Raw genomic sequence first — 26,598 nt, forward strand, 5'->3', positions numbered from 1 at the left:
TGTTGCGAGGGGTGGAAGCCTCGGGGGCGCGCACGCAGGAAGTCCCGTCGCGTCGCGTCACGTCACGACACGTCACGGGTCCGCATCGAGCGACACAAGAGATGCTGAGGTGACAGCCCAGAGAAGGAGAAACATATTGGGAACATTATTTTTTTTTTTCGTCCGGTGTCCACGCCGCGAGCCGATCCCGCTGTGCGTTCTCCGCGGATGTAGCGGCCGTCTCGCAACCACACCCGCCGCCGGGCTGCCGCTCGTGTTTTTTTTTTGTTTTTTTTTCCCCGGGATCGAGGCGAGGTAAAGCCCTTCACTTTGCACGCTCCCACGCCACGCCATTTTCTCGCAGCGTTGCTGTTTGCGTTGCCACGATCGATTGCGTCGTTCCCAATCCGCTTGTTTGGCGACGCACTCCCCACGCGACGGTTGCGAAGTGTCCACGCACGGCCACTGCGGCGGCCGACGTGCTCGGGAAACGCGTCACGCCGCTTGCTTCTTATTGCGGTGGCGTTTGAAAGGTTAGTCAAAGCGTGTTTTCTGTGAATTTCGAGTGCAGTCACGCGTGATTTTTCTTTCCACTCCTGCGTGGCTCATCATGCATGCATGCATGCATGCATGCTGGCTGGCTGGGTGGGTAAAAAGCAGCAGGGTGTGGAAGGGGGTCGCCCCACTCTGGCTCCACACCAACGTGCAGCAGAAAATCTGTTGAATTCATATATATATTTAAATATACAAGGGCATATTTGTTGTTCAATTTATTTTCTCCTATTATTATTATTTTAGTTTCTGCAGTTTCTGAATGTTGAAATACATTTCCTGCTTCGCATTTATATTAAAATATGTTTTCCAACTGCACCTTTGTATTTATAATATATATATATATATATATATATATATATATATATATATATTTTTTTTTTATTTATTTAAACTACACATAAAATATATATATATATATAATATATATATATATATATGTGTGTTTGTATTGAAATGTATTTTGGCAATTTTATGCTGAACATGTATAATTTTTAAAAAATATTTTTCTGCTTCACATTTATATTGAAATATTTTAGAAATATTCAGCTGGTTGTATAGATTTAAAGAGTGTTATTTTAAAATAGTTTTCTGCTGCTCTATGAAAAATCTGAATGCAGTGTATATATCTTTTTATATTTTTTAATGTTCAGCTTCACATTTATATTCTAATATTCTTTTAGTAAGGCTGATGTCCATTTATATTAAATTCATTTTGGTAATAATCTGCGACACTTACTTTTTCATTTTTTAAAATTAATGTTCTGCTGTACATTTATACTTTTTTATATAGATTTTATTCTGTACATGTTTAAATTACGCTCCTGTTGAATATTTATTGTAAGAATATTTAGTTTGTAGTGTACATATATATATTTTTATTTCTGTTTTCTTCAAAATAAAATGTGATACATGTATCTGTAGCATAAAATGACAAGCTATTTGTTGACTATGTTAGTGAATAAAAATTGTACATAAATATAGATGTGCAACAGAAAATGAAGTTTGATGATATGTACAAATATCAATGTGCAGCTAAAGATTGATTTAGAAAAATACAAACTGTGTGCAGCAGAAAATGTATATAAAAAACAAAACAACAAAAAAAAACACTAGCGGTCAAGTAGTATATATTTACAGATATGCAGCAGAGAATTAAAATATATACATAGTTTGAAAATTAAATCAGTTTGGAATGGTAACAAGTTACACGTACACTCTCAGGACGCCTCATTAGGTACCCATGCGCAATCTAATGAGATCATTTTTTACAGCTAATTGTCAGATTTAAATGAACTCAATTCATAATAATTTAATATTTGTGTGTGTCTTGATGATTGTGTCAGCAGTTTGCACTGCATCACACAGAGAGCCACTATGGCACTGCACGGTGGTCGCCATGGAGACGCCAGGGGCGGTGGTGGGCGAAGTGGTGGTGGTGGTGGGGGGTCAGTCCGTCATGGATGCGTGTGATTCATGGTGGTCTTGGCGTCGCAGTCTGCTCCTCTTCGGCAGCTTGTTGTTCCGATGGAGAAGTTAAGCCGACGCGTTCCGTGGAGTTAAATCTGTGGCATTCCCACTGAGCCCGAGAGTCTCGCGAGATCGGCCGAGGCCTCGTGTGATTTCGTGGACGATTGTTTTTGTGCAACTCGATGATGAAGAGCGTCTTCATCAACCAAGATCATTTAATTTCAAACGACTACATAGCTTAGCCTTGAAACCTGCTAGCTTAATGCTAACACATATGGGCCGACGCCTTCACGCGTAGCCTATAACGCTTTAAGCAACACGTAGTCAGATGATATAGCAATTCTCACAAGCATATATTATTAATCCTCTGCGAAGAACGGCTATCACTGCTGAGGAGTTGTGACGTCTCCTCTGTCTCCATGTACTGTACATCTATACGGTTGTATTATAGCGCCTCCAGGTGGCCAAGGCGCGCACACCACAAGGAGCGGCATAATGACCATTAAATTGAAGCAAAAAAAATGTAACAAAAACGGTTTATCGAACGCCGGGAGAACAGTATAACACAAACACGATGAGCATGTCACGTCAGTTTGTGCTAGCGTGTAATTCAGGCTCGCTAGCTAGCTAGCTAATACTATTGCTGGGCCTCATGTGACGGTGCTTTGTGTTGAATAATTTAACCACTGAACCCATAATGTAACATGGTAACATTCATGATTGTGGACATGCTCGAAGGCTGGCATTGATGCTTTATGATCCTCTCTGTTTTATTTATTTATTTATTTTAAGGGTTTTCATCTATACACAATTACAAACCCCTTTTGAGCAAAGACCTCTCCTTCTTGCTGACGCACGTTAAGATTTTGCTACTGTGTCGAACCGCCACAAGTGTAGCGCCAACTACTGGTGAGGAGGATTTACTCAATGTCAAACTTTTTCGCTTTACGTATCGGTGGCTGGTATCGGCAGCCTTCACGAGTACCCCGATACCTTGAAATAAGGCCGGTATCGCCAGCACCGATACTGATAATCTGGTACCAGTACTTGCCTATGCCTAGTATTTTCTATACATTTTATGCCTGCATTTTTTATCTTGCTCTAATACATTGACAATGTGTTTCTCGGTTGGGAAACATTGCTCTCGATGCTCACAGAGTTGAAGTGTTGTCACGTGATTTGATTTATTTTTGTAACTATTTTTTTTGCACACCGTTTAACGTCCCATTTATGTGACTACGATCTGATTAAACGGCGATCAGAGAGCGGAGTCGAGAGTTGAACTAAGTAGCTAAAAACCGTCGCTAATCCGTCTGTCGTCAAGTTGGGATTCTTGGGTAAATCGCTGATGGAAAGCGATGCGGGGTAATGGAAGACGCGGTTTGTTTTGGCGGCAGCTGCAGAGATGCTGGCAGGTCTGACTCTTAAGCCCAAAGGCTTAGCGGCGATGACTCGCAGCTGCTGCGCTCGACGCTCCAACTCGAGCGGTGCTGGGCAAACGTTCGAGCTCGAGGGCCGCGTTTCGGTTTTGCCAGGTTATTCATAGGTGACGTAAAAAAAAATGGTATAATGTGTCATATTGTGTTTAGAAAATCATTTCAAAATAGTCATTCATGCTTCATTTTCTTTGTATTATTTATAATAACGTAATCCTCATTGGAAAAAAAGGAATACAGTAAAAAAATATATTTTTAGGTTTTTAATCTTTTGACATTTTATGTACCATTGTTTATTTTAATGACAAAAATAATAATCCATGCTGTTTTTTTTTTTACACTTAACTAAATACTAGTTAAGTATCCAAATATTTAATAGATTAAAATGTTTGACATTTTTTTATTTTATGGTAATGTTAAATGTTTTATTCACAAAATAACAAGGCGTACTCCTTTTAAAATGTTATTTGTATATATTCGTATATTCATTTTAAAGTATTAACCCATTATTTAACCAAATGGCATTTCAGAAAATGGTTTGATTTGCTTGTTTTTGTATTTTATGTAAAATTGTTCATTTTACCACCAAAATAATCATTTATGCTCATTTTTGTGTGTTATTTATAATTCATTGCAATACAATAATATGTTTACAAATTGTTTATGACATGTTTTGCTTTGGGCGGCACGGTAGACGACTGGTTTGAGCGGCTGCCTCACAGTTCTGAGGACCGGGTTTCGATTCTCCGGGCACTCCGGTTTCCTCCCGCATCCCAAAAACATGCACGTTAGGTTGATTGAAGACTCTAAATTGCCCGTAGGTGTGAATGTGAGTGCGAATGGTTGTTTGTTTCTATGTGCCCTGCGATTGGGTGGCGACCGGTTCAGGGTGTACCCCGCCTCCCGCCGAAGATAGCTGGGATTGGCTCCAGCACGCCCGCGACCCTGGTGAGGAGAAGCGATAAAGAAAATGGATGGATGGATGTTTTGTATTGATGTCAAATTGTTCATTTAAATAATAACTCATGCTCACTATTAAAATGTAGGTCATTTATAATCGATTCACCAATTGTTTAATGAAATTACAGTAAATGAATGAATTAATATGATCATGATTGAATGACATCAATGAATAATGATACATTTTAGGAATCAATTTTAGGCTCCGTGAGTGCAACAAAGATTGCAGGACTGTTGATTATGTAAATGCTCGGTGGTCCAGATTCAAGAATGGCTCTTGCGTCATTAAAGAACTGTAAGACTGTGGCGGGCGCTCCGCAATGTTGTGCACGTTTACATTTATGTACTAGGGTGCTACGTGACGTAGTGTTTCTTAATGTTTCATCATTTCTCGTCCACAGGGTTGTTTTACAGGTTCCGGATGCTCGACCCCCAACTGATACCGTGACTCGAGAGTGGGAGGCGGGGGCGAGGGGAGGCGGAGGCGGAGGCGGGGCGTAGCAGCCCGGGTCTTCAGGCGGCATGAGCGGGGGAACGGAGCAAGCCGACATCCTCAGTGTGCTCTCCCTGGTGAAGGAACGATGGAAAGTGGTGAGCCATGACGTCGCTTTAGCCAAAGATTTTAGTAAGTCACGTCGGTGCAAGTCATATTGTAAGTAAGTCTCAAGTCTTAACCTTCAAGTTTCAAACTTAAGTTACAGTGGGGGAAATAAAATATATATCAAACAAGTTATTACTTTGGTCACGCAAGTCATAAGTCAGTCACAATATAGTTAACGGAGCTTACCTGACTTTGTGGGTTTTATAGTGACTGATAAGCTTCGATGTCGTACTTGTTGTGTTTCTTGTTTTTAAGTTGTAAACCTTGCATGTTGCCAATCTCTTGTTCATGATTTTATCAAAAACAAAATGCGGGTCGGCACCTGCAGATTCTTTTAATTTTAATATTCTAATTATTTTTTAAATGTTTACATTTTCTGTCTTTTCCAATTTATTTTTACAACCCCAATTCCAATGAAGTTGGGACGTTGTGTTAAACATAAATAAAAACAGAATACACTGATTTGCAAATCATGTCCAATGTATATTTAATGGAATACACTACAAAGACAAGATATATATTGTTGAAACTGATCAACTTGATTGTTTTTAGCAAATAATCATGAACTTCGAATTTTATGGCCGCAACACGTTCCCAAAAAGCTGGGCCAGGTCATGTTTACCACTGTGTTACATCACCTTTTCTTTTAACAACATTCAATAAACGTTTGGGAACGGAGGACACTAATTGTTGAAGCTTTGTAGGTGGAATTCTTTCCCTTTCTTGCTCGATGTACAGCTTCAGGTGTTCAACAGTCCGGGGTCTCCGTTGTCGTATTTTACGCTTCATTATGCGCCACACATTTTCAATGGGAGACAGGTCTGGACTGCGGGCAGGCCAGTCTAGTACCCGTACTCTTTTACTACGAAGCCACGCTGTTGTAACACGTGCAGAATGTGTTTTGGCATTGTCTTGCTGAAATAAAAAAAATAAAAAATGTTGCCATCCAAGCGAGGTGAAAAAGACATCGCTTGGATGGCAGCATCTGTTTCTCCGAAACCTGTATATACCTTTCAGCATGAATGGTGCCTTCACAGATGTGTAAGTTACCCATGCCGTTGGCACTAACACAGCCCCATACCATCACAGATGCCGGCTTTTGAACTTTGCGTCCATAACAGTCCGGATGGTTCTTTTCCTCTTTGGCCCGGAGGACACGACGTCCACAATTTCTAAAAACAATTTGAAATGCGGACTCGTCGGACTACAGAAGACTTTTCCACTTTGCGTTAGTCCATCTTAGATGAGCTCGGATCCAGAAAAGCCGGCGGCGTTTCTGGGTGTTGTTGATAAATGGCTTCTGCTTTGCATGGTAGAGTTTCAAGTTGCACTTACGGATGTAGCGCCGAACGGCATTTACTGACATTGGTTTTCTGAAGTGTTCCTGAGCCCACGCGGGCTCTGAAAACGTTTAGTGGCGGTTTATCCCCGCTTATTCAATTACAAAATAAATAAATAATAATAATGTAAACTTATTATTATAATTTTTTTTACAATGCCGTTATAATGGGCTTCAATTATCTGCGGACTTTCGCTATTCGCGGTCCAGCCAGGTCCTCATCTCCCTTGTATAGCGCGGTACACTTAATTCAAACTCAGTGATGGAGTTCAATTCAAAGTCAAGTCTGGTAAGTCAAACGTAAAAAAATAAAATAGTCCGCTTAAGTCTGACTCAGGTCAAGCCAGGTGACTCAAGTCCACCACAACTGGTTTTATTTTAGCTTTGTGCGTAAAAAGTCAGTGACGGACATTTCCGGGGTCACAAGTAGCACTGCGGCATCGCCAGCTCTAAAAATAGCCTCGGCCTTGCTATTTCTGGCAGCGATCGAACTATAAAAGACGCAAGAGAGAGAGGGCGCGTTGTTCCTACAGAGAGAACGAGAGAGAGCGAGACCAAATCCTTCAGTGCCAGCCACGTTAGCTCCTCGCCGTGGTGCCACTTCCACTCCGCTAAGGAGCGCACTTACGTAAGAATGCTGCAGTTAATCCCCGCGTGGAGGACGGCGAAGGGCACGCGGCGGCTTACGGGGAAATAAAAGATCTGCGTAGTGCTCAGACGTGAGAGTGGAAAGGTTGGAGAGGCAGGGTGCAAATTGGGTGACAACATGCGTGCAGCATATGACAGCCGTGTTGTGTGTTTCATTGAGGGTAGGGTGTTTAGAGAGCAGCCTGTCTTTCAGGGGTGGACTGCACGGATGCACGTGGAATCTTAATCAGTTTTTAATACACGACAAAAGTATGAGCCGGCCCACTCCAGTTTGTAATCCCGCCCACTGAGCATTTACGATATTAGGAGTCCAGTCTTATCTTTTGCATTCATTCATTATCCTAAAATTGGTCAATTAAAATGTATTGATGATTAATTTTTTAAAAATGATCTCATTAAATAATTGGTTACCCCAGAAATAATAAATAATAAAAAAAGATGATTAAAATATATATATTTTTTGACATATAAATGTAACTATTTAATATCCATCCATCCATTTTCTGAGCCGCTTCTCCTCACGCGGGTCGCGGGCGTGCTGGAGCCTATCCCAGCTGCCATCGGGCGGGAGGCGGGGTACACCCTGAACTGGTCGCCAGCCCATCGCAGGGCACATACAAACAAACAACCACTCGCAATCACATTCACACCTACAGGCAATTTATAGTCTCCAATGAATGCATGTTTTTGGGATGTGGGAGGAAACCGGAGTGCCCGGAGAAAAGCCGCGCAGGCGCGGGGAGAGCATGCAAACTCCACACAGGCGGGGCCGGGGATTGAACCCCGGTCCCCAGAACTGTGAGGCAGATGTGCTCACCAGTCGCCCCCCCCCCCGTGCCGGCTATTTTGTTAAATAAATTGGTTCATTATAAATGATCAGATTTAAAATTTGAGAACGACTCATGAGTTCATAATTTAAAATAAACAATTTTACATACAAACCTGTCCATTTTAAAACGTAAATGTGGCCGGTTAGCACGAAGGTTTGCGCACCCCAACTCACATTTGAGGCATGTTGATCCTTCTCTTCAATAAATGTCAGGTTTGTGGGATCTCTGTGTAAAACGGGGAATTGATATCGAATCTCCCCCTGCCCGTCGTTCAGGTGAAGAAGATCGGGGGCGGTGGTTTCGGGGAGATCTACGAGGCGCTGGACCTGCTGACCCGGGTCAGCGTGGCCCTCAAGGTGGAGTCGGCGCAGCAGCCCAAGCAGGTCCTCAAGATGGAGGTGGCCGTGCTCAAGAAACTCCAGGGTGAGTCCCCAAATACGTGCGGCCCGGTCGGTTTCACTTTTCATCCTATCGATCGTCCTGACCGCTGTGACCTACGGAGGTTGGATACCCGAGATGATCTTTGGAATTCCTGCCAGAGGCCGTTGGTGGGAAAGACACACAAAGTCTGCCGTTTTGCTTTGAAGCGACCATTTTAAGGTCATTTAAGCTCATTCTCCAGGGGTCCTTCTGAAGCGTACTTGTCCTGGAAATGTCATCAGATTGCAAATTTAAACCACTTACAGTATACGGACAGAGCATGGCAGGAAAGCTTTAGGAACATGCAACTTGGTAGGAAGTCTAACATGGGTAGACCCACAAAAAGGTCCAAAGAATATATTATATTATATTATACTCGATAATATTTGTTCAACTATTGTTCAAGTTACTATAAAAGGTGTTTGGTTGCAAAAAAAAAACAAAAAACTTTCCATATCTCAAGGTTATTATTTACTAAATATGACAATTTAAAATGTTGTTACAAATTTTAGTAAGAATCACGGAAGTTGACGCCAGCTCTGGCCCCCGCCGGGCCTTGAGTTTGACACCAGTGTGACCTCGGATAAAGAAAAAAAAAAAATCTAAAAGAAATGGGTCACTTTAGCTACCGTGCATGTTTCCGGTAGTGCAACATGACAATAACGCATTTCTCTTCATTTGTTCATTGTTCTCTCTTTTCTTTTCTTTTTTAAATTTTTATTTTTATTTTAAAACCACATGCCCTTTGCTGTACGTTTCTCCTCATCCGGGAGGAAAATCAATGGGGCCGGGATCATGTTCGCCATCTAATGGCCAAGGCCCCGGGGCGTCGCGCTTGCGTTGCTTCTCCCGAGGGAACCGGAGACGAAACCTGACTCCTCAGCTCTTCGTCCAAAACGTTGCGGACCAACGCAGCTCTTAACATACAACATCTAGAGAAGCCTCATCATTAGGCCAGTGATGGTCTGACATTTTGGTTCAAAGCGGCCATTTTCGGCTCATTTCGGACAATTTTAGGGGTCCTTGAAAAACAAACTCACCCTAGAGATTTTGTCAGTTTGCGACCAAATTTGAAACATACGGGAGACACTAAATTGCAAGAATGTTTAGTTTTTGTCGCTGCATGTGGCCAGAGAGGATTAACGAGTCACCATAAAACACAAAACGTAAAAATCTCAACTGCACAAGATCAGAGCCATGAAAAAGACACAGGAGTCTTATTTCACATCGCTACCAAATATGAACTTTGTATGTCAGACCTTCGTCATTGCTGGTAGGTGGTGAACGGTGTCAACATTCGAGGATTTGGCAATACCTGAAACTGATAGCAACTCAACTAGAAGATCAGAGCCACTTTCACTTAGCAACATAAACGCAAAATATCTCAAAGAAGCCATGGCAAAAAACGCACAGGGAGACCAAATTGGTCTTGTGAAGCTCACGACGCAGCCGTTACCGGAAGGTTTTGTGGCCTCAGCGCCGATGTCCTTCGAGACCAGCGAGCCATCCATTTTCAAATGTCGCCCCGATGTTGTGCGTCCATGCCTGCAAATTGTGCGACCAACCAGTCGCTATGCAGGCCAGTGTCTGACGTCACGTCTTTTGTCCCTCGCAGGCAAGGACCACGTGTGCCGCTTCGTGGGATGCGGCCGCAACGACCGCTTCAACTACGTTGTGATGGAGCTCCAGGTCGGTCGCCTTTCGTCTCCGACTAAAAACCCAGAACAGTTTTTGACTGAGAAAGTGTTGTTTTGGAGGCTAAAAAGTCGCGACGGAACTGTACCTGCACAAAGGTGCCTCGGTTTTACTAAGCCAAATTTGTGCTTAAGTTGCAATGCGACGTAGTCAGGCTCTAAGCTAAGCTAAAGCGGTCGTCAAGTCATAACTGCAGGAAATATTCATATGAAAACGCATGACCGCCCAGCAAACTAGTTCATTGCGCGCTGTTCGCAATCGTACTGTGAAAACTGCTACTGTTGCACTTGCCTGCATCATTTGCTTCCTTAAAAGAAGACAAACTATGTTGCACTTTCTGACAAAGAAAATATTTAGGCTTAACTTTTACTCTTGCGCTTGTCTGCATTCTTTGTTTCCCAAAAAGAACAGAGAGAGACCTGTTGGATTACTGTTTCAACTGTTACTGTTGCACGTTTCTTATCAAGAAGACCAACTATTCATATTGCACTTTCCACATGTTTGAATACTACACGTACGTATAGTTATATTTTTGTATACATTTTTTTAGTTTTTTGAGAATCTTTCATTTCTTGCACATTTGAGTCAACAGGTTTTTTTTCGTTTTTTTTTTTTTACATGAAAACCTTTTGAAACCTTCCAGTTTTTGTCGCGTGAACGTATTCTGGGCCAAAATCAGCGAATTTATCCTCGGATCAGCTGCTTCTCTCATGTCTGAAGTGTTTACCAAGCATTTGACCTGCACGTCTGGCCGCGTCTATTACTGCGTAAAGAAACTTACTACTACTGCTACTGAAGTGTAACGGCGGATGAGCCGGACGAGCTAACGGCGGTCAATCGCGCGTCCTCGCAGGGTCGTAATTTGGCCGACCTGAGGAGGAGCATGAGCCGGGGGACGTTCAGCATCAGCACCACCCTGCGTCTGGGCCGCCAGATCCTGGAGGCCATCGAGAGCATTCACTCCGTGGGCTTCCTGCATCGTGACATCAAACCAGTACGCTCACTTTTGCTTGTGTGTGTTTGTGTCTGTTTTTATTTCTTTATGCATTTATTTATTTACAGTATTCTACTTTTCTTCTCATATTAACCATGTAGTACAGTTCGAAAAATATCTTCTAAAATTGAATTTTAATCATAATTAACAGGCCTCTTTACTGACTGAGTGCAGTTTCGCCAGTGAGATCAGAATACAGTCTGACTAATACAAAATAAATCCAATAAAATGTGGAATAAAGACAAGTGAAAATAAATAAATATAAATTATGAAATAAGAATTAATCTCTGAAAAGGATACAAATAAAATAGCTGAATAATAAAAATCATAAATCATGCTCATTTTTGCGGTATTATTTATAATTGAATTACAATTTATCAAGCAATTTGCTAAAATAAAAAAATGTTCACTGTATATGTGAAATTGTTCATTGTCATTATATTGGTATCTCATTTACAATGACTCAAATAAATGAAACGGTTGAATTAAGCAATTTTAGGGATTAGGCCTTATTTATAATTCATTGAAATTTTATTTCTCCAGCAATTATTTAATAAAATAAAAAACAATGTAGAATGCATATGTAAAATTGTTTATTGTACTAATGTTTGCATTTTATTTTTCACAATTAATCAGAAACTCTCGAATGAAATAAATGAATAAAAAGTGATGAAAACTCAATAAATATGTTTAAATGAACAAAGCTTAGGGAAAAATTGCTAATACTCGGTGGGTCGGATTATAGAGAACCGAGAGATTCGAATGAAGCCCGCGTAGTCCACTATTTCATATTTTCACTGAGTTATTGTTTTTTTTCAGTCCAACTTCGCTATGGGTCGCTTCCCCAGCACCTGCCGCACATGCTACATGCTGGACTTCGGCTTAGCCCGCCAGTTCACTAACTCGTGCCAAGAGGTCCGACCGGTAAGTGCGTCCCACCCAGACCGTGGCCAGGGAACCATTTTTAACTCTTATTTCTCACGCCTCCTCCATCTTTGTTTGTCAGCCCCGCCCGGTGGCAGGATTCCGGGGAACGGTGCGTTACGCGTCCGTCAACGCACACAAAAATAAGGTAATCATGTTACATCCGGAAACTGGTGGCGGTGCGCTTGATTAAAGTGTGTTTTGGTGGTCCGGTGTGTACACTTACACGGAAGAGGGGGCGTGCCATCATTGTCGGGGTTGTTGATCCAGCTACATGCGTCAACTTGTGTTAGCTAATTTTAAAATTTGTGACATATTTGACTTTTCTGTGTGACCTAATTTTAAAATAATTTTGTGACGTGTTTGACTTTTTCCTTCTTGTTGGGGGTTGCGTGCAGGCGAGAGTGGTTGCGCAATCTCTATCGGGATTGTTTGATCAAGCTGTGCACTAGCTAATTTTCAAATTAATTTGTGAGCAGTTTGACTTTTTCGTTCTTGTTGGTGGTTGAAGTTGTGCGCAAATCTCTGTCGGGATTGTTTGATCGAGCTACGTGCATCTTTCACGTGTTAGCTAATAATTTGTCATCGTTTTGTGGCATTTTGGCTGTGTTATGGCCCTTTTCTGTTTTGTTTTTAAGTGTGGGTGAAAGAGGATGCGCCATAGAAGTAAGACTGTTGAAGGGCGTGCGATTGAGGTCGATGTGCCTTTTAAAATGTGTTTGAAATCTTTTGTTTTGTTTTGTTTGATAATTAAACAGAGTATGTTAAAACAGCTTTTCTGTCGTCGGGGGTACTTGCGGGGGAACGGGGTGCGCAATCTCTGTCGGGATTGTTTCAGCTAGTTATGTGCTCAACTTGCGCTAGCTAATTTTCAAAATTAATTTGTGACGTGTTTTACTTTGTTCATTTATTATGATTTTTTTTGACTTTCTCTTGACTTGTTTTGGAGTTTGTGTGACACGTGTCCACCAACCTTGGTGTTATTGTGCAGGAGATGGGTCGCCATGACGACCTGTGGTCCCTCTTCTACATGCTGGTGGAGTTCCTTGTCGGCCAGTTGCCGTGGAGGAAGATCAAGGACAAAGTAAAAAAAAAACATCTCGCATCCTGGAAGAGCAAAGGAATTAGCGTTCCACCAGCTTGTGTTTGTGTTCATTCAGGAGCACGTGGGCAAATTAAAGGACACGTACGACCACCGTTTGATGCTCAAACACCTGCCGGCGGAATTCGGCGTCTTCCTGGAGCACATCTCAAGTCTGGACTACTTCACCAAGCCCGACTACCAGGTGACGGGGTCCTGATCCGGTTGGAGAAACTAGACGTGGTTCATCTGAGCCGGAGCTGTTGACTCCGAAGCCCGGCCTGCGGGCCATTTGCGAGCCACCTTCAATTTCTTAGCAGCCCGTGGCATATACTGTACTCTATGCAACTACTGTATGCTGATGTGAGTTGAGGCGTTTCATTCAGACAAAAATAGGGGGCGGTGTAACGCATACAAGACATACTAAACTGATTTGATGACGACACACAAGAAGACAATCGCAACTAAACTGCGGTAATTGGAGTCATTTTTCATGGAGGAGAGAATATATGCCTGTGATTTATTTTTTATTTTTTTGTGTTGTGTTTGCACATGTATTATATAAGTTATACATACAGTAATTGCTTGATGGGAGTTTTCTGTATGCAGCCCTCAGAGGAAATAAGTTTCGAAACCCCTGATTGAGACTGAAAGTATTTTTTTATTAATTTTGTATTTATTTTTGTGTTTCTCAGCTGTTGATGTCAGTGTTCGACAGCAGCATGAAGACGTACAACGTGGTGGAGAACGACCCTTACGACTGGGAGAGGACGGGCACGGACGGCACCCTGGTGATCAGCGCCAGCGCCACCACGCCGCAGCACCACACCCGCCTCACGCCCGCGCACATGGGGTGCGTTTCATTTCAAATCAGATATAATATGAATATAGTTTCAATTAACAGTTCGGGGGGGGGGGGGGGGGGGGGGGGATCCAGTTCCATCGTTTGGCGCGAAATTGACAGGACAAATGAAAATGTCTCAAGGAAGCATGCGTGAAATTGAACGGGAAGTGTTGCTATTTTACCTTGAAGCAGCCATTTTGGGCCCATTCTGGGGCTTGTACGTTTTGACGAACGCTCACTAATCGTAAACCAGACATGGAACAGTAATTTGAAACTCTACACCTAACTCGAAACCATACTTAGAAATTCTAACCAGTGATATATTACTTACGTACCAAGCCTAGAAAGTGGCCTTTTCTGAAATATTGGGCTTTTTCTGCCCAAAGATCAAATATAACGTGACCATGAATGAGAATGTCAAAATCACTTACCGAAGCTTTGGTCCCTTTTCGCGCCATTAGCATGGCCAACGCCTCCCTTATTCCGGGGGACTTGATGCGTGAGAACACCGAGGAGGTTCTGCAAGACGAGCAGCTCAGCGACGCCGACAACAACGTGGCCGCACCCGAACGCGTGGCGGGTTCTCCGGGCCACCCGCCGCGGACGCAGGAGGCCGACGTGTGGGAGGAGCTGGACCGCAACCGCAACCGGATCCGCTCGGCCTTGTGGAAGGTGAACCGCAAAGTAGCGTCGACATCACGTGTGGACAAACTACAGATAAGCCGATATGATTTATTTAGGGCCGATACCGTTTATTAGTAGTCGAGGAGGTATTTGAATCCGATTTTCATTTGCAGTAAAAGAAAAAATATATCGCGTCAACATTTTGAATAACAACACTTAACTTCCTATAAATGCTTTCAAGCATATGTTTATTAAATATGATGAAATGTTTATGTTGGGATAGGCTCCAGCACGCCCGCGACGCTAGTTAGGAGAAGCGGTACAGAAGATGGATGGATGTTTATTATTTGTGAACATTGTGTCTTGATCTGACGTCCAGGCTGCCGCCGAGGAGGAGCAAAGCAACCCCCAGGGCAACCAAGGCCACCCGAGCCCGTACGGATGCCCCAGCCTGGCCTCGCCCGTCAAGATGTCTTCAGAGGAGCGCGAGGGCCCTCTGCTCAGGAAGCTGCGCAACATCCACAGCTTTGAGCTGGAGAAGAGACTCGGCCTGGAGTCCAAACCCAATCCGGAACGCTTCCTCGAGGCCTGGTACGTACCCAGGGACTGTTTGGAACCCTCGCCCAGCCTTAAAAGTGGAATTTGAAACACTCCCCCCAACCTCCCAATACTCTTTTTAGGATTTTTCCCAAACACCATAGGAATACCCCAGCAATCCCCAAAAGTAAAAAAAGATGATAATATTCATATGCAGTGTATACATACGTACACATATACTGTGCTGTTCATATACGCAATTTGAAACACTGACCCTGACTTGATAGTGTAATTAAGACCCTAACCCAGGCTTGATACCCTCATTTGAAACCCCAATCCTGATTTGAATCCCTAACCCTAGCTAAAACCATAACTTGAACCCATAATTATGTTCGGAGCCCTACTTTGAAACCCTAAAACTAATTGCACACCCTATTCCTGACTTGAAACCCTAACCCGGATTTGAAACGCTAACCCGAGCTTGAAACCCTAAACCTAACTTGAAACCATATGCCTGACTTGAAGCCCTAATTTCAAACCCTAACTCAAACTTGAAACCATAACCCTGACTTGAAACCCTACTTTGAAGCCCTTACTCTCATATGAAAGCCTACTTTGAAGCCACAACCCTTGTTTGAAATTTTACCTTGAAACCCTAACCCTGGCTTGAAACCCTACTTTGAAAATCTAACCCTATCTTTTAGGATTAATTTGAAATGCTAAACCTAATTTGAATCCATAACCCTGACTTGAAAGCCTAATTTCAAACCATAACGCTTACTTGAAACCCTTCTTTGAAAACTAAACCTTGGCTTGAAACCCCAATTATGAACCCTAACTGCACTGTATGAACCAACTCTTGTCCTTGTGTTGTTAAATATCTGCTTAGTGCCTGTTTGGTGTCCTTTTAGTCCCACAAAGCAGATGCTCGGCTGCGCCCAGCAGCAGCAGCAACAACAACAACAACAACAACAAGAGGAGGAGGAGGGAGCCGAGGGGGCCGCCATCATCCCAGTAAACCAGGCTCTAGCGCCCCCTACCGGAGAGCGTCGCGAGCGGGTTTGGCACTACGACGAAGAGTTCCTTTCCGGCGGCCTTGGCGGGGGGTCTCCTAAAGCGCCGTCCCCCGCCTCTCCGGAGCACGGCGACGGGGCGGCCAGCAGCGGGGGCTTCGTGGCCCTCAACCTCAGCTCGGGCCGGCAGGACGTGGACTCGCGGGACTGGGTTCTAGTGGAGCGGCCCGGAACCAAGGCCAGCTCCAGCCCTTCCGAAGAAGAAGAGAAGGAGGATGAAGAGCAGGCGGAGGTCCTGCAAGAACCCGGGTGGGACCGGGACGTGCCGAGCCCCGGCTCCGGGAAAGCAAAGCCAGACAGCTTGGGCTCCTCAAAGGGGAGCACGAAAGCCGACAAGCTGGAGCTCAGCGTGGGGCCCGCCGAGGCCTTGCCGCCCGTCACCCCCACCAGCCCCGCTGAAGTTCTGACCGAGGGGGTCCTCACCCAGGTAAGACCTAGTCCATACAGACTGCGCTTGGCGTTTTCTTTTTCGTGACAAACCAAATGCTTTTTCAGTGTTTCCCAACCTTTATTCAGCCAAGGCAAATCTCGTCGCTGTTGGCTGGAATCCTCGCATCTCCAAAACCATTATTTTTCAGGAAAGGCCCTTGCCGATAGAATAGTAGACCAGTGTCCTCTCACTTCCGGTGCGCTTTTTTCAAAATCAAATAATCTGTAAGTCTTATTTTTATGGAGAATGTTGTAAGAATAGTTGGAAATGATATTCAAGTGTTTGAGGATCATAATTTGGGGTATACTTAAGGTCTAAATTTCCCTGCGAATAACGGGTTTTACTGTGACTAAATAATCATTTTCAGACCAATGAAGTGAAATTGCCGAGGCACAGTGGTTGGGAATCACTGCTTTATGCGATTAAATCAGACAAAAATCCACACTTTTTTTTTTTTTTTTTTTTAATCAGCTTACAGCATGAGATGGCTTTTTGCTTTGAGTTGCAGATATCATGCTTGATTTGATAAGAACTTTTATTTGCAAATCACACAACTTAGTTTTGCTCACTTTAAATGGCAAAAGAAAAATCACAATTAGGGTTGGGCATTTGATGACATTTCTTTGATTGACTATGAGGAAAAATAATAATTATACGTTGGAATCTCTCCATTCTGCCTCAATCGGCTCAAAATTACTCGACAATAAATGCATATCATATAGACACAGATCGTATGCATATGATCCAAATAACAAAGAATGAATCCATTATTATTGTATAATTATGCTCATCCCTAATCACAACCCAGTTCCAACATCCTGCTCAGCCTACGGGTCCGGAAAACTTGCCGGGTCCACTCCACTCCCCTTCCCCAAAATTCCTTGTCGGCGCCATTTAGCAGAACAGTAACATGGAAAAAAAAAAAAAAGGTGTAAAAATGTGAAAGGCGCTTTGGAAACAAGTCCATGTTTTCCAGGGAGTGCAAAAGGGGCTCCAACTTCCTCCGTTGTTTCACCCCCCCTCCTCTCTCCACCCTCCCCTCTCTTAGCACCCTACCTCTCCTCCGTCCCTGCCCGAGGAAGTGGCCGCCCGGACCTCCGACCCCATCCCTCTACGCTCCCCCAGCCCTTACACCCTCCTCAGCACCCTGTCGGACCCTCTCCACCTGCGCCATCCGCTGGCCATGAGGCGTAGCCAGTCTGCCGACCAGCACCGGGACCGCCCGCCGTCTTCCTCCTCTTGCCACGCTTCCTTGCCGCTTCCACCAAGACCCTCACCCAGTCGTAGGAAACTGCCCGCCATACCGGCCGGCGCCGCCAACGCCAACTTCCCCTCCGTTATACGTATAACCAGGGCCCAGCTGCAGCAGGTGACCGGCCCCCTCACGGCGAACCTCGAGAGTCCGCTACAAAAAAGCCAAAGAAAAAACAAAAAGAGAAGCTTTCATGTTGAAATCTTGCGAGATATGTTATTTCATTATTTGTCATTTTTGTCATTTTTAGGGCTGCCAATATCGAATCTTTTTAGAAGTGATTCTCCTATTGATTATTGATCGAATAATTGAATAATAATCGCCCCCGCACTATTATTATTTTCTTTTTTGTTTTTTTACGACTACCATGCATTTTATTCTCCGTTATGAAGGATGGATGCTAAGTTTTAGCTCACGCATACATCATGTTAAATGTACATTACACATCTAACAGTGTCTTAAAAATCACTTAAAGATGCTCCAGTTGTGGGTTTTCTTCGCAAGGTTTATCACTGGCCCAAGACTGTGTACGTCTGCAATAAATGTCAGTGTGAAACATAGGTTCTGGCAGCGCAAACATGGTTCCGGGTGTTTCTTTCGTTCTTTTTTTTTTTTTTTTTTTTTTTCTTGTTGTCCCGCCGGAGTTTCAGGGCAGAAATTTCGCGGCGACCTATTTTTAAAGTTGACTGACGATTTATACGACTTTTTTCTTCTTTTCACCCAGCCATAGTCATTTTGTGGCTTATCTTTTTCGATAAGTGTTGCCAAAAAACCTCAAACCCTTTAAAAATATGTTTCGCACAAAACGCCAAATGTGAAGCGTTAAAACACACTCATTTGCTGAAGCCCACGTCACTCACCTGGCATTCCCCACCTTTTAAGAGCCATACACACTCAAAGTCACAGATAATACAGTAGAACGTGACCGCAAGTGGAAAAAAACAATACCTGCACCTCCCATGCACATGTCAATGTGTTTAGTAATGGAAAATCAATTTTCACGCGATTAATCGATGGGATAATCGGAAGAATACTCAATTCTAAAATTATTCAATAGCTGCAGCCCTAAAATGTCACAAAGAAGCAAAATACAGGCATCAAGTCTTTGACTTTGGAGGTTCTGCTCTGAATATATTTCCATTCTGCTTCTGTAGCAAACCATTTTTCCTTTCTTTTGGGGGGTGGGGGGTGGGGTTGTCTTTATTTGTTTTAATTTGCTTGTTTTGGCTTCTTTGTCCTTTAATGCACGGAAACCCTGACATTCACGCATTGACAGCATGGCTCTAATGGCTACAAGTGATCTGAACACAAGTGTTTGTGTGTGTGCGCGTGTGCGTGTGCGTGCGTGTGTGTGTACAGTATAACGTGCGAGTGCAGCATGTGTGCGCGTTTGGAATGTCGACTCATGACCACAGGTCGCATGGTCTCTTTTGTTTCAGATCGTCTTTGTGCTCTCCATCTTCCTCTTCCTCTCTCTCTCCCTGTATTTGTTCCTCACCCTCTCTTCACTGAAGCCCCCTGCCAAGTTGCGTGAAACCAAACCTTTCCTGTCCGCCTGTCCCTGGTTTAGCACTCACAAGCTTGACTACTGACACCATGCCCCATAGCACGTGTTGTGTGTCTGATAATGGTAGCTATGGTACTGCATGACCATTTATTGACAAACTAATCTCGATTTATTACTAACCCCAACCTTTTATATATATATATATATATATATATATATATATATATATATATATATATATATATATATATATATATATATATATATATATATATATATATATATATATATATATATATATATATATATATATATATATATATACATATAATACAGTAAGCCCTCACTATTCGCGGGGGATAAGGACCGAGCCCTGCCGCGAATAGCGAAAAACTACTTGACGCCCTCCCCCTTAAAAGGTTTTTAAATGCCAATAGATGCAACAAGATGGTGCCAAATCACTACTTTTCTATGAGACAGAGCGCTTTTGCATGTCTAATAAGAAGGTAGTCCCATCGCTTTAACATAGGTCCTCGGCACAAGGATGTGACAAGATGGCGCCAAAGCACTACATTTCTATGAGACAGGGCGTTATAGTACAGATAGTTATTCACTTTAGAATTTTAGTAATTGCCTATATTAGGAGTTGAAACTGTCAAAAATACCGCTAACTATGTTTCCAAAACACTTTGATGTCATTTCAAACTTGTCTTGCAATGTTAGCCTTACAAATAAGTACTTTGGAGATGATTAGATTTTGAAAAAAAAAACAATGTTGGATATACAGAAGAGTTTTTCAGCAAATAAAGGTTAAAAAAGTTCAGCGAATACATGATGTAAATTGGCAAACAAGTAGGAGACGCTGTAATTGATGCACCCCCTTAAAATGTTTATCATTGCCTTTTTTAGTAACAGTAAATATCACACAAAGTAATTGAAGTAGTTCAATTTTACTTGTACTGTGCCAAGCTTGTCCCCCCATCAAGATTTCTCATTTATCACTTCAGCGTACTTCCTTGACACCAATGACTACTTTCCTATTGACCTGCTCCTTGGCACTGTCTTGTAGCATTTTAGAGTGTACAAAACAAACAAAAACACACGCAAATAGTTGAGTTTTGTAAGCAAGTAGGTGAGGAAAGATTGCAAAGAAGAAAATGCAAACAGGTGAATTTATGAACAGATTACAGTGAACCACTGTCCGTTCAAGGTTGGCCTTTCACAAATTCACCTCTTCTCATATTTTTTTTAGGGGTGGGGGATTAATGTATTCACCATTATTCCTTGATAAACTCACCTCTTCAATTCTGTGCTCAGGCCAAAGCCATGTCTAATATGAAAATACTATTTGGCGCCATGTTTTGGCATCTAGGTCTCAAGGAACTATGTTGGGGGGAGGGGAGGAGCTTCATTTAGTGAAGCCATTGCATTGTCTAATAGAAAGAAAAGTGCTTTTTCTGCCCTCTGTGGCATCCGTAGGCAGTTACCAAAATGTTGGGGGAGGGTGTCAATTACTCACGCATTACTGCTATTCGCGGCAGGGCTTGGTCACTATCCCACGTGAATAGCAGGGGTTCACTTGTCTCCAAATTCTTCCTCCCTCACCAGGCTACTTGCTGGAGCCCGACACCACACCGTGTTGTACTCTCCCAGCAAGAAGCCTTTTTTCCAACAATTAATCACATTTTCCCCCGGCGGTTTAACGCCGTATTAACTTTAAACGTGTTGTCCGTTCGTCCCTCCCTTCCAGTTGACGGCTCAGCGTCCGTCAGGGCTGTCCTCGTCGTCTGGGTCGAACAGCGCCCACCCGCAGCAGGGGGGTGACGAAGCCAAAGCGGAGCCCACCAGAGACTCCCCGGGGACGCCGCCGGTCAACGGGGACGCCTCAAGTCCGGTGCCGAGCTGCCGAAGCAGCTCCCCCCACTCGCCTCGCAGCCCTTCTTTGACCAACGGACGCCGATCGCCAAGCCCTCCCTGCGCTGAGAAGGACAATCCAGCCCCAGAAAATGTGGGCAGCCGAGTTTCCCCCTCCGCCCCTCGCCCCCGGCAGAGTCGCATCCCCGTGCTGGAACCCCCGCCCGCAGGCTCGGCCAAAGAAAAGCTCCTGCTGAAGAAAGCCAGCAATCAGGCTCCGCTGCCGTCCCCCTCCGCCTCGCCGTCCTTCTCCGACCGCCGTCCCCCCGCTGCCGTGGCCTCCCTCGCCAGGGACCCGCCGTCGTCCGCCTCCGACCGCTCCCAGGAGGAGGACTCGCTCGTGGGCTCACGCTCGGACCGCCAGGGGGACGCCTCCTTGTCGTCGTCCTCCAGCCCCCTGTCCCGCCGGAGCAGGATCCCTCGGCCTGTCCACTTGGCCTCGTCCGCCGAGCAGCTGGCCGCCCAGTTCCTGCCCCGCCCGCCTCCTGGGAAGCCGCCATGCCGCAGCACGGTGGAGGGCAGGTACTTCAACATGTCTTTGTCATTTCCCATTGTAATGCATTAAAAAACCGGGACACTGGAGGTCGAAAAGTGATCAAATCGTTGTTCCGCTCAGACGATTTTAGATGTGAGATTTCTAGTGGTACAAATTGTGTACTTCTACAATGCTAGGAAGTTCCCCGACCAGGATTTAGGGACTTTGCAGGTTTTTTTTGTTCAGATGACTTTTGAACAGAAGGTCTTACAGGGATGGAACCAAATTTTACCAAGGTAATTCTCAACGTGAGCATTCCAATACCGTCCCAACCCCAACCGGCGTTGGTTACAATTTTAGACGGGGGCTTTCCAATGGTACAATTGCTGGGGGCGCGATTCTGCAGCTTGTTTCATTTGAGATTTGTAGAAATTAGGAAGTACTGCAACCAGACTTTTAGCGATTTCGGTAGCCTGGATTGATTTCAAACCAAGATAACTTAGGATAGCTTTCTAGTCCTTTTATGACAATGGGAGGTACCCAGATCAGGATTTGAGGTTTCTTGTGTGTCCCAAGTTTCCATTTGAAATGACCTTTGAACCTTTGTTCCTCTCTAGGATCCGGCGCTACCGCATCCGAGCGGGCAGCACCAGCGATTCAGACCTCCTGACCTGCCTGGCTCAGCTAATGCACGGAGCCCGCGGCTCTCCCGCGGCCCACCACCGCCCCTCGATTCCCTCCGCCGGTTCCCGGACGACGGGCGTCAGCAGCCTGACCGGCTCGCCGCACCACGTCCGCAGCTCCAGCGCCTCGCCTCGCAGCTCGTCCTCGCTGCAGCGCTCCGTCAGCTCCTCGCCGTCCCGCCAAGAGCACCGCGGCAGCTTCGGAGGAGCGGGGGGCTGTCTGGGCCGCAGCCGCTCGCCGCCCAGCTTTTCCGGATCGCCTCCGCTGCGCCGCCTCTACCACCACCACCAGGAGACGTGCTGCGGCCGTCAGGCCCGCGCCGCCGCCTTCCAGCTGTCCAGGGGGAAAGGGTGCAGTCGGGAGGGCAAGTGCTCCAGCAAGCTCGCCAGATAGTTGCCCGGAAGGCGGACAAAGAACAGTTTTCGGTATCTCTCCTTGTCTTTCCGAACCTCATACCGCCCTCTTGTCCTGTAACCTTTTCTAATATTCATGTTATCGTGTTGGATAACAAAATAGTGCAGCTGCAATTTTATTTCCTTTCCAAGGATCAGTAGTTGGTACTGTAGCACAGTGTTTCCCAACCTTTATTGAGCCAAGGCACATATTTTACATGGGAAACATCCACAGCACCAAACAAAAATTATCGATCCAGTAGTGGGGACTAAGCTCTGCTGCGGTTAAAAAACAAAACAAAACATCAAAAAACAAGTTATTCAGTAATTCAAATATCATTTCAAACTCATCTTACACTTACCCTTAAATAAAAATGGGATGACGGATTTGAATCGGAAAACAAAATGCACCGGAAGTGCGCATGCATGTCAATGTGATGAAGACGCTCTAACACCCACTAACAACCCAGGCTAAACCTAGCTCTTCCCCGAGATACACAGCTTGTCTCTCAGTCAGCGTGCTTCATTAACACCGATTCTTGTTCACACGGAGCCTTGGCGGAATCTTGTGCCATCTGAAGGCATTTCAGAAAGAGCGCAAAACACGCGAATACGAGCAATCCGGAACACAAAACTCATATGCTGACAGGAAGCAATGACTTATTGTGTTGCAGGAATGGCAACGTGGACAAACCTCTAAGGGAAGAGCATTTCATTGTTGTGCCTGTCACTATACGTCGATGGCATAGATAGCTGAACAAAGAAACATTATTTGTAGTAAAGAATCATTTTCCGACCAACTCAATGAAATTGGATCATTTCCCGCGGCACATTAGTGGTTGGGAATCACTGCGGCGTATAGCGTACTGTGTAAGTCGCTTCTCTGTTCATTTATTTCACATCCACAGCGCAGTGTATAGTCAATTATTTATCACTAGTATTAATGCACTCGGTTTGCATATTGAGACTGTTTCAGTATAGCCAGGCTGGTTTTTTTGACCAAGCCGTTCCGCGGTGTACAGTTGTATTCATCGAGAATACACATTTTGACGCTTCTCATTGCTGAAACAAGTCTCTTGTTTCTGCGCGTATGCTTAAATGGAAAGAAATTGTTACGAAGATACAATCAGTCGTGTCTAGTGCGTGGAAACACACGAACCTTCCTGTGCCTACTGTCGTCCATTTTACCTTATGCAGCCTGTCCAAACCGGGATTTATCCACTTTTTTTGTGGTCAAGTGGTTGCACCAATATTCTGACTTTGGAGCTCGTAACAGCAGCCCCTTTCACACCAACTGAAAGCTGGCATTTTTGCGTGTCGCCTTTCTGTACAAACGGGGAATGGGTTGACTCAGCTCAGAAGCCCTTTTTACGCTACCGGTGAGTCGACCTGGCAAATATTCTGCTTCCGTAGTAACAGTAGTAGTCGTAACAGAAGCCGCTTTCACACAATTTGTAAGTAGTACCAGAAAGGCGCTTGTGTGCAGTGGAATTCCAGAAAATGCCAGGACGAAGGTGGGAAATTTAACAGCCAACAATCGCTTCTCCCACCCTGTTGCGCTGAAAGCAGTTGTCACTATCCGACACTTATTTTACACGTCGCGCCAAATGCCGAGTCCTGTGTGAAAGGCGAATAAATGCCAGGTGTCTTGCCTTACAATTTTGCAGGATCTTTGTGTGAAGGGGGCTTGTGTTGCTAAGAAACAGGAACTGAATTCGCCGACTTGTTATTCCTTGTAATAACAGTAGAATCGATAAGCGCAGTCAACACCAAGAAAATTGCTGATTAATGAGTTCATTTTTCCAGGCACTGGCATCAATTCGGGTACTTTTTGTCCAGCTGTGTTGTATTTTAAAAGCCAGAATGGGATGACACAGTTTAGCAACGCTCATTCCAACGTCTCATCCGAATTATAAGCACTCGAGTGGGGGATAAAAAATGGAATGACATGCAAAAGATAACCACGTTTTAATTCCAGCACTCAAGCTTCTTCTCCGCTTGTACGATGAACAGCTTCTTCTCCCCCACCACGTTAATTAATTCCCGCATGCTTAATCCACTACTAAGACAAAATATGATGCATCTTTTTACCTCACTGTGACCAACATGTTCAAAAGCTTCTTGCGCAAACTTCATGATGATGATCAATTTTACATTCTGTGACCTGGTTCTCGTCCGGCAAATTTGAGTTGGATTTCTTATCAAAAATTAAACAGTAAATAGTGGGTGACTGACATTATTTGGGGCCTACCTGACCATGCCTTGAAGTGAGGACATCATGTTGCAGAGTTTTACGGGGTCCGTTGGTGCTGCTGTTTTGGCAAGCAATGGCATTAGAAAATGGACTTCGCGGTTAATGGATGAGATAATTACCGTCATGGTATTTTTTTTAATGATCTGAAAGGAGGTGTGTTATTTGAGGCAGGCTCAGGTACAATGGGGATGGTCTCTTTTTGATGAAATACACTCATTTTATTGGAATGGATTTAGCAAATGGAGCGAGGCAGCAAAGCAGAGACTATGGAGTTCAACGCCGCAGCGTCCACACGCAGCACTTAAGGCACCGCACCGAGCGAAGCTAATGTTAGTGTGTTTGTTCCTGGCTCCATATCCTCAAATGTTAACGACGACGAATCTGCTCGACCAATCGGTTTGGAACCCCGATTGACGTAGTCCTAGAAATAGTACCTTGTTTTTGTGGTGGAAATCAGGCCAAAAGCGAGTGGAGCCGAGTAGGTACCGTACAATGAAAAAGGGGCATATTTTTCTGCACTGACTTTGTATGATTGTCTTTTTTTAAATTTTATTTTATTTTATTTTTTTAAATAATGGACTGCATCCCCCCACACCCCCCACAATTTGTGTTTTTCCCTCTTGACTTATTCAAATAGGCTGCACAGACGGATCACGTTGCCAAATATTTTGATACGACATATGCTCCGAAGGGTCACGTGAGCGTGTGGAGCTGCTTGTCGGCGTCCAACGGGCCGCTTTTTCGGCAGTCGACTTTCGGTACGCCTCTCCTCCGGCCCATCTGAGACGCAAAAAGGTCATTTTTCGCATTGTACAATAATCTCCGACACATTTTAAACAGGCTACAGCTGAAGTTAGCTTGAAGTAACACTAAAGCAGCTTCTTTGAAAAGACCGTCACGTTTTTCGTTATTAGCGTACACAAGTGGCGTGCAGTCGTAGCGTTAGCGCATTTTGTTTGTCGGATTAGAAAGGGGTTGTTGTACTTTTATGAAATACTTGACGTTTTATTTATTTTTCGTGACATTTTAATGATTATTGACATCTGTTATTTGAATGGGTATTTATTTTTTATTACTAATTGTGTATGTGTGTCTTTTAATCCATAAAAGTCTCCATGGGAAAGAATGTACCATCTTTTGCATTGTATATAATTGTAATTATTTATGTTGATGATTTTATTTGTATCATATCAATGCCTTGTACAGTGATTTTTCTTTGTTTTTGTTTTTTTTCCTTTTGAAATTATTTTGTATTTTATTTTTCTAAACTGGTTATGAATAAAATACTCATTCCGCATGCATAATCAGACAGTTGTGGCGTTACCTTTTCATGTTAAAAAAAAAAAAAATCAATTTTTACTAGAAAATATTTTTTCACTTGAATTATTATTTAAATTATTTGTGGAGGCATAATAATAAAACACAAAGATTCTATGTTTAGTACAGTTGTTACAATGCTAATCAAGGTTATGTGCATTGTACAAAAAAATCCAGCAAATGTTTCATTGAAATATAAATGATAAAATGTAAGAAGATACAAATCGTTTTTTTCAATAGATTTAATATTTTAATAGACATTTTTGTTTGTACAGTGTTTTTTTTTTTTACAAAACTAATGTAGGTTCAAATGTAATGATGCATCCCACAAAAAATAATCCAAAAAGATTTAATGGAATGTGTCAA

At 43.8% G+C, this 26,598-nt stretch overlaps 1 protein-coding gene across 2 annotated transcripts; it reads left to right on the plus strand.

Moving 5' to 3' along the window:
* The first annotated feature begins 4,763 nt into the window (after positions 1-4,763).
* Positions 4,764-26,222, plus strand: ttbk2a (tau tubulin kinase 2a). 2 transcript variants are annotated; one of them, XM_061696856.1, is made up of 15 exons: positions 4,764-4,988; positions 8,091-8,238; positions 9,851-9,924; positions 10,784-10,924; positions 11,744-11,848; positions 11,931-11,996; positions 12,840-12,932; positions 13,009-13,134; positions 13,625-13,782; positions 14,235-14,445; positions 14,777-14,988; positions 15,846-16,434; positions 17,486-17,806; positions 20,947-21,632; positions 22,203-26,222. In XM_061696856.1, exons 1-15 carry the CDS (start codon positions 4,920-4,922, stop codon positions 22,660-22,662), a joined length of 3,459 nt encoding a protein of 1,152 aa, XP_061552840.1. In that variant the 5' UTR covers positions 4,764-4,919; the 3' UTR covers positions 22,663-26,222. The 2 variants fall into 2 exon arrangements, with proteins under 2 accessions (XP_061552840.1, XP_061552841.1); XM_061696857.1 differs by lacking the exon at positions 17,486-17,806.
* Positions 26,223-26,598: the final 376 nt, after the last annotated feature.

This window comes from Phycodurus eques, chromosome 14 (assembly GCF_024500275.1).
Source record: "Phycodurus eques isolate BA_2022a chromosome 14, UOR_Pequ_1.1, whole genome shotgun sequence".
In the NCBI taxonomy this organism is placed as follows: domain Eukaryota; kingdom Metazoa; phylum Chordata; class Actinopteri; order Syngnathiformes; family Syngnathidae; genus Phycodurus; species Phycodurus eques.

Bases quoted from the DNA above. Each gene is read 5' to 3' on its own strand.
- ttbk2a (XM_061696856.1), top strand. From the start codon at position 4,920: ATGAGCGGGGGAACGGAGCAAGCCGACATCCTCAGTGTGCTCTCCCTG. The intron at 9,925-10,783 runs GTCGGTCGCCTT...GCGTCCTCGCAG, and splicing joins ACGTTGTGATGGAGCTCCAG to GGTCGTAATTTGGCCGACCT. The intron at 14,989-15,845 runs GTACGTACCCAG...GTGTCCTTTTAG, and splicing joins GAACGCTTCCTCGAGGCCTG to TCCCACAAAGCAGATGCTCG.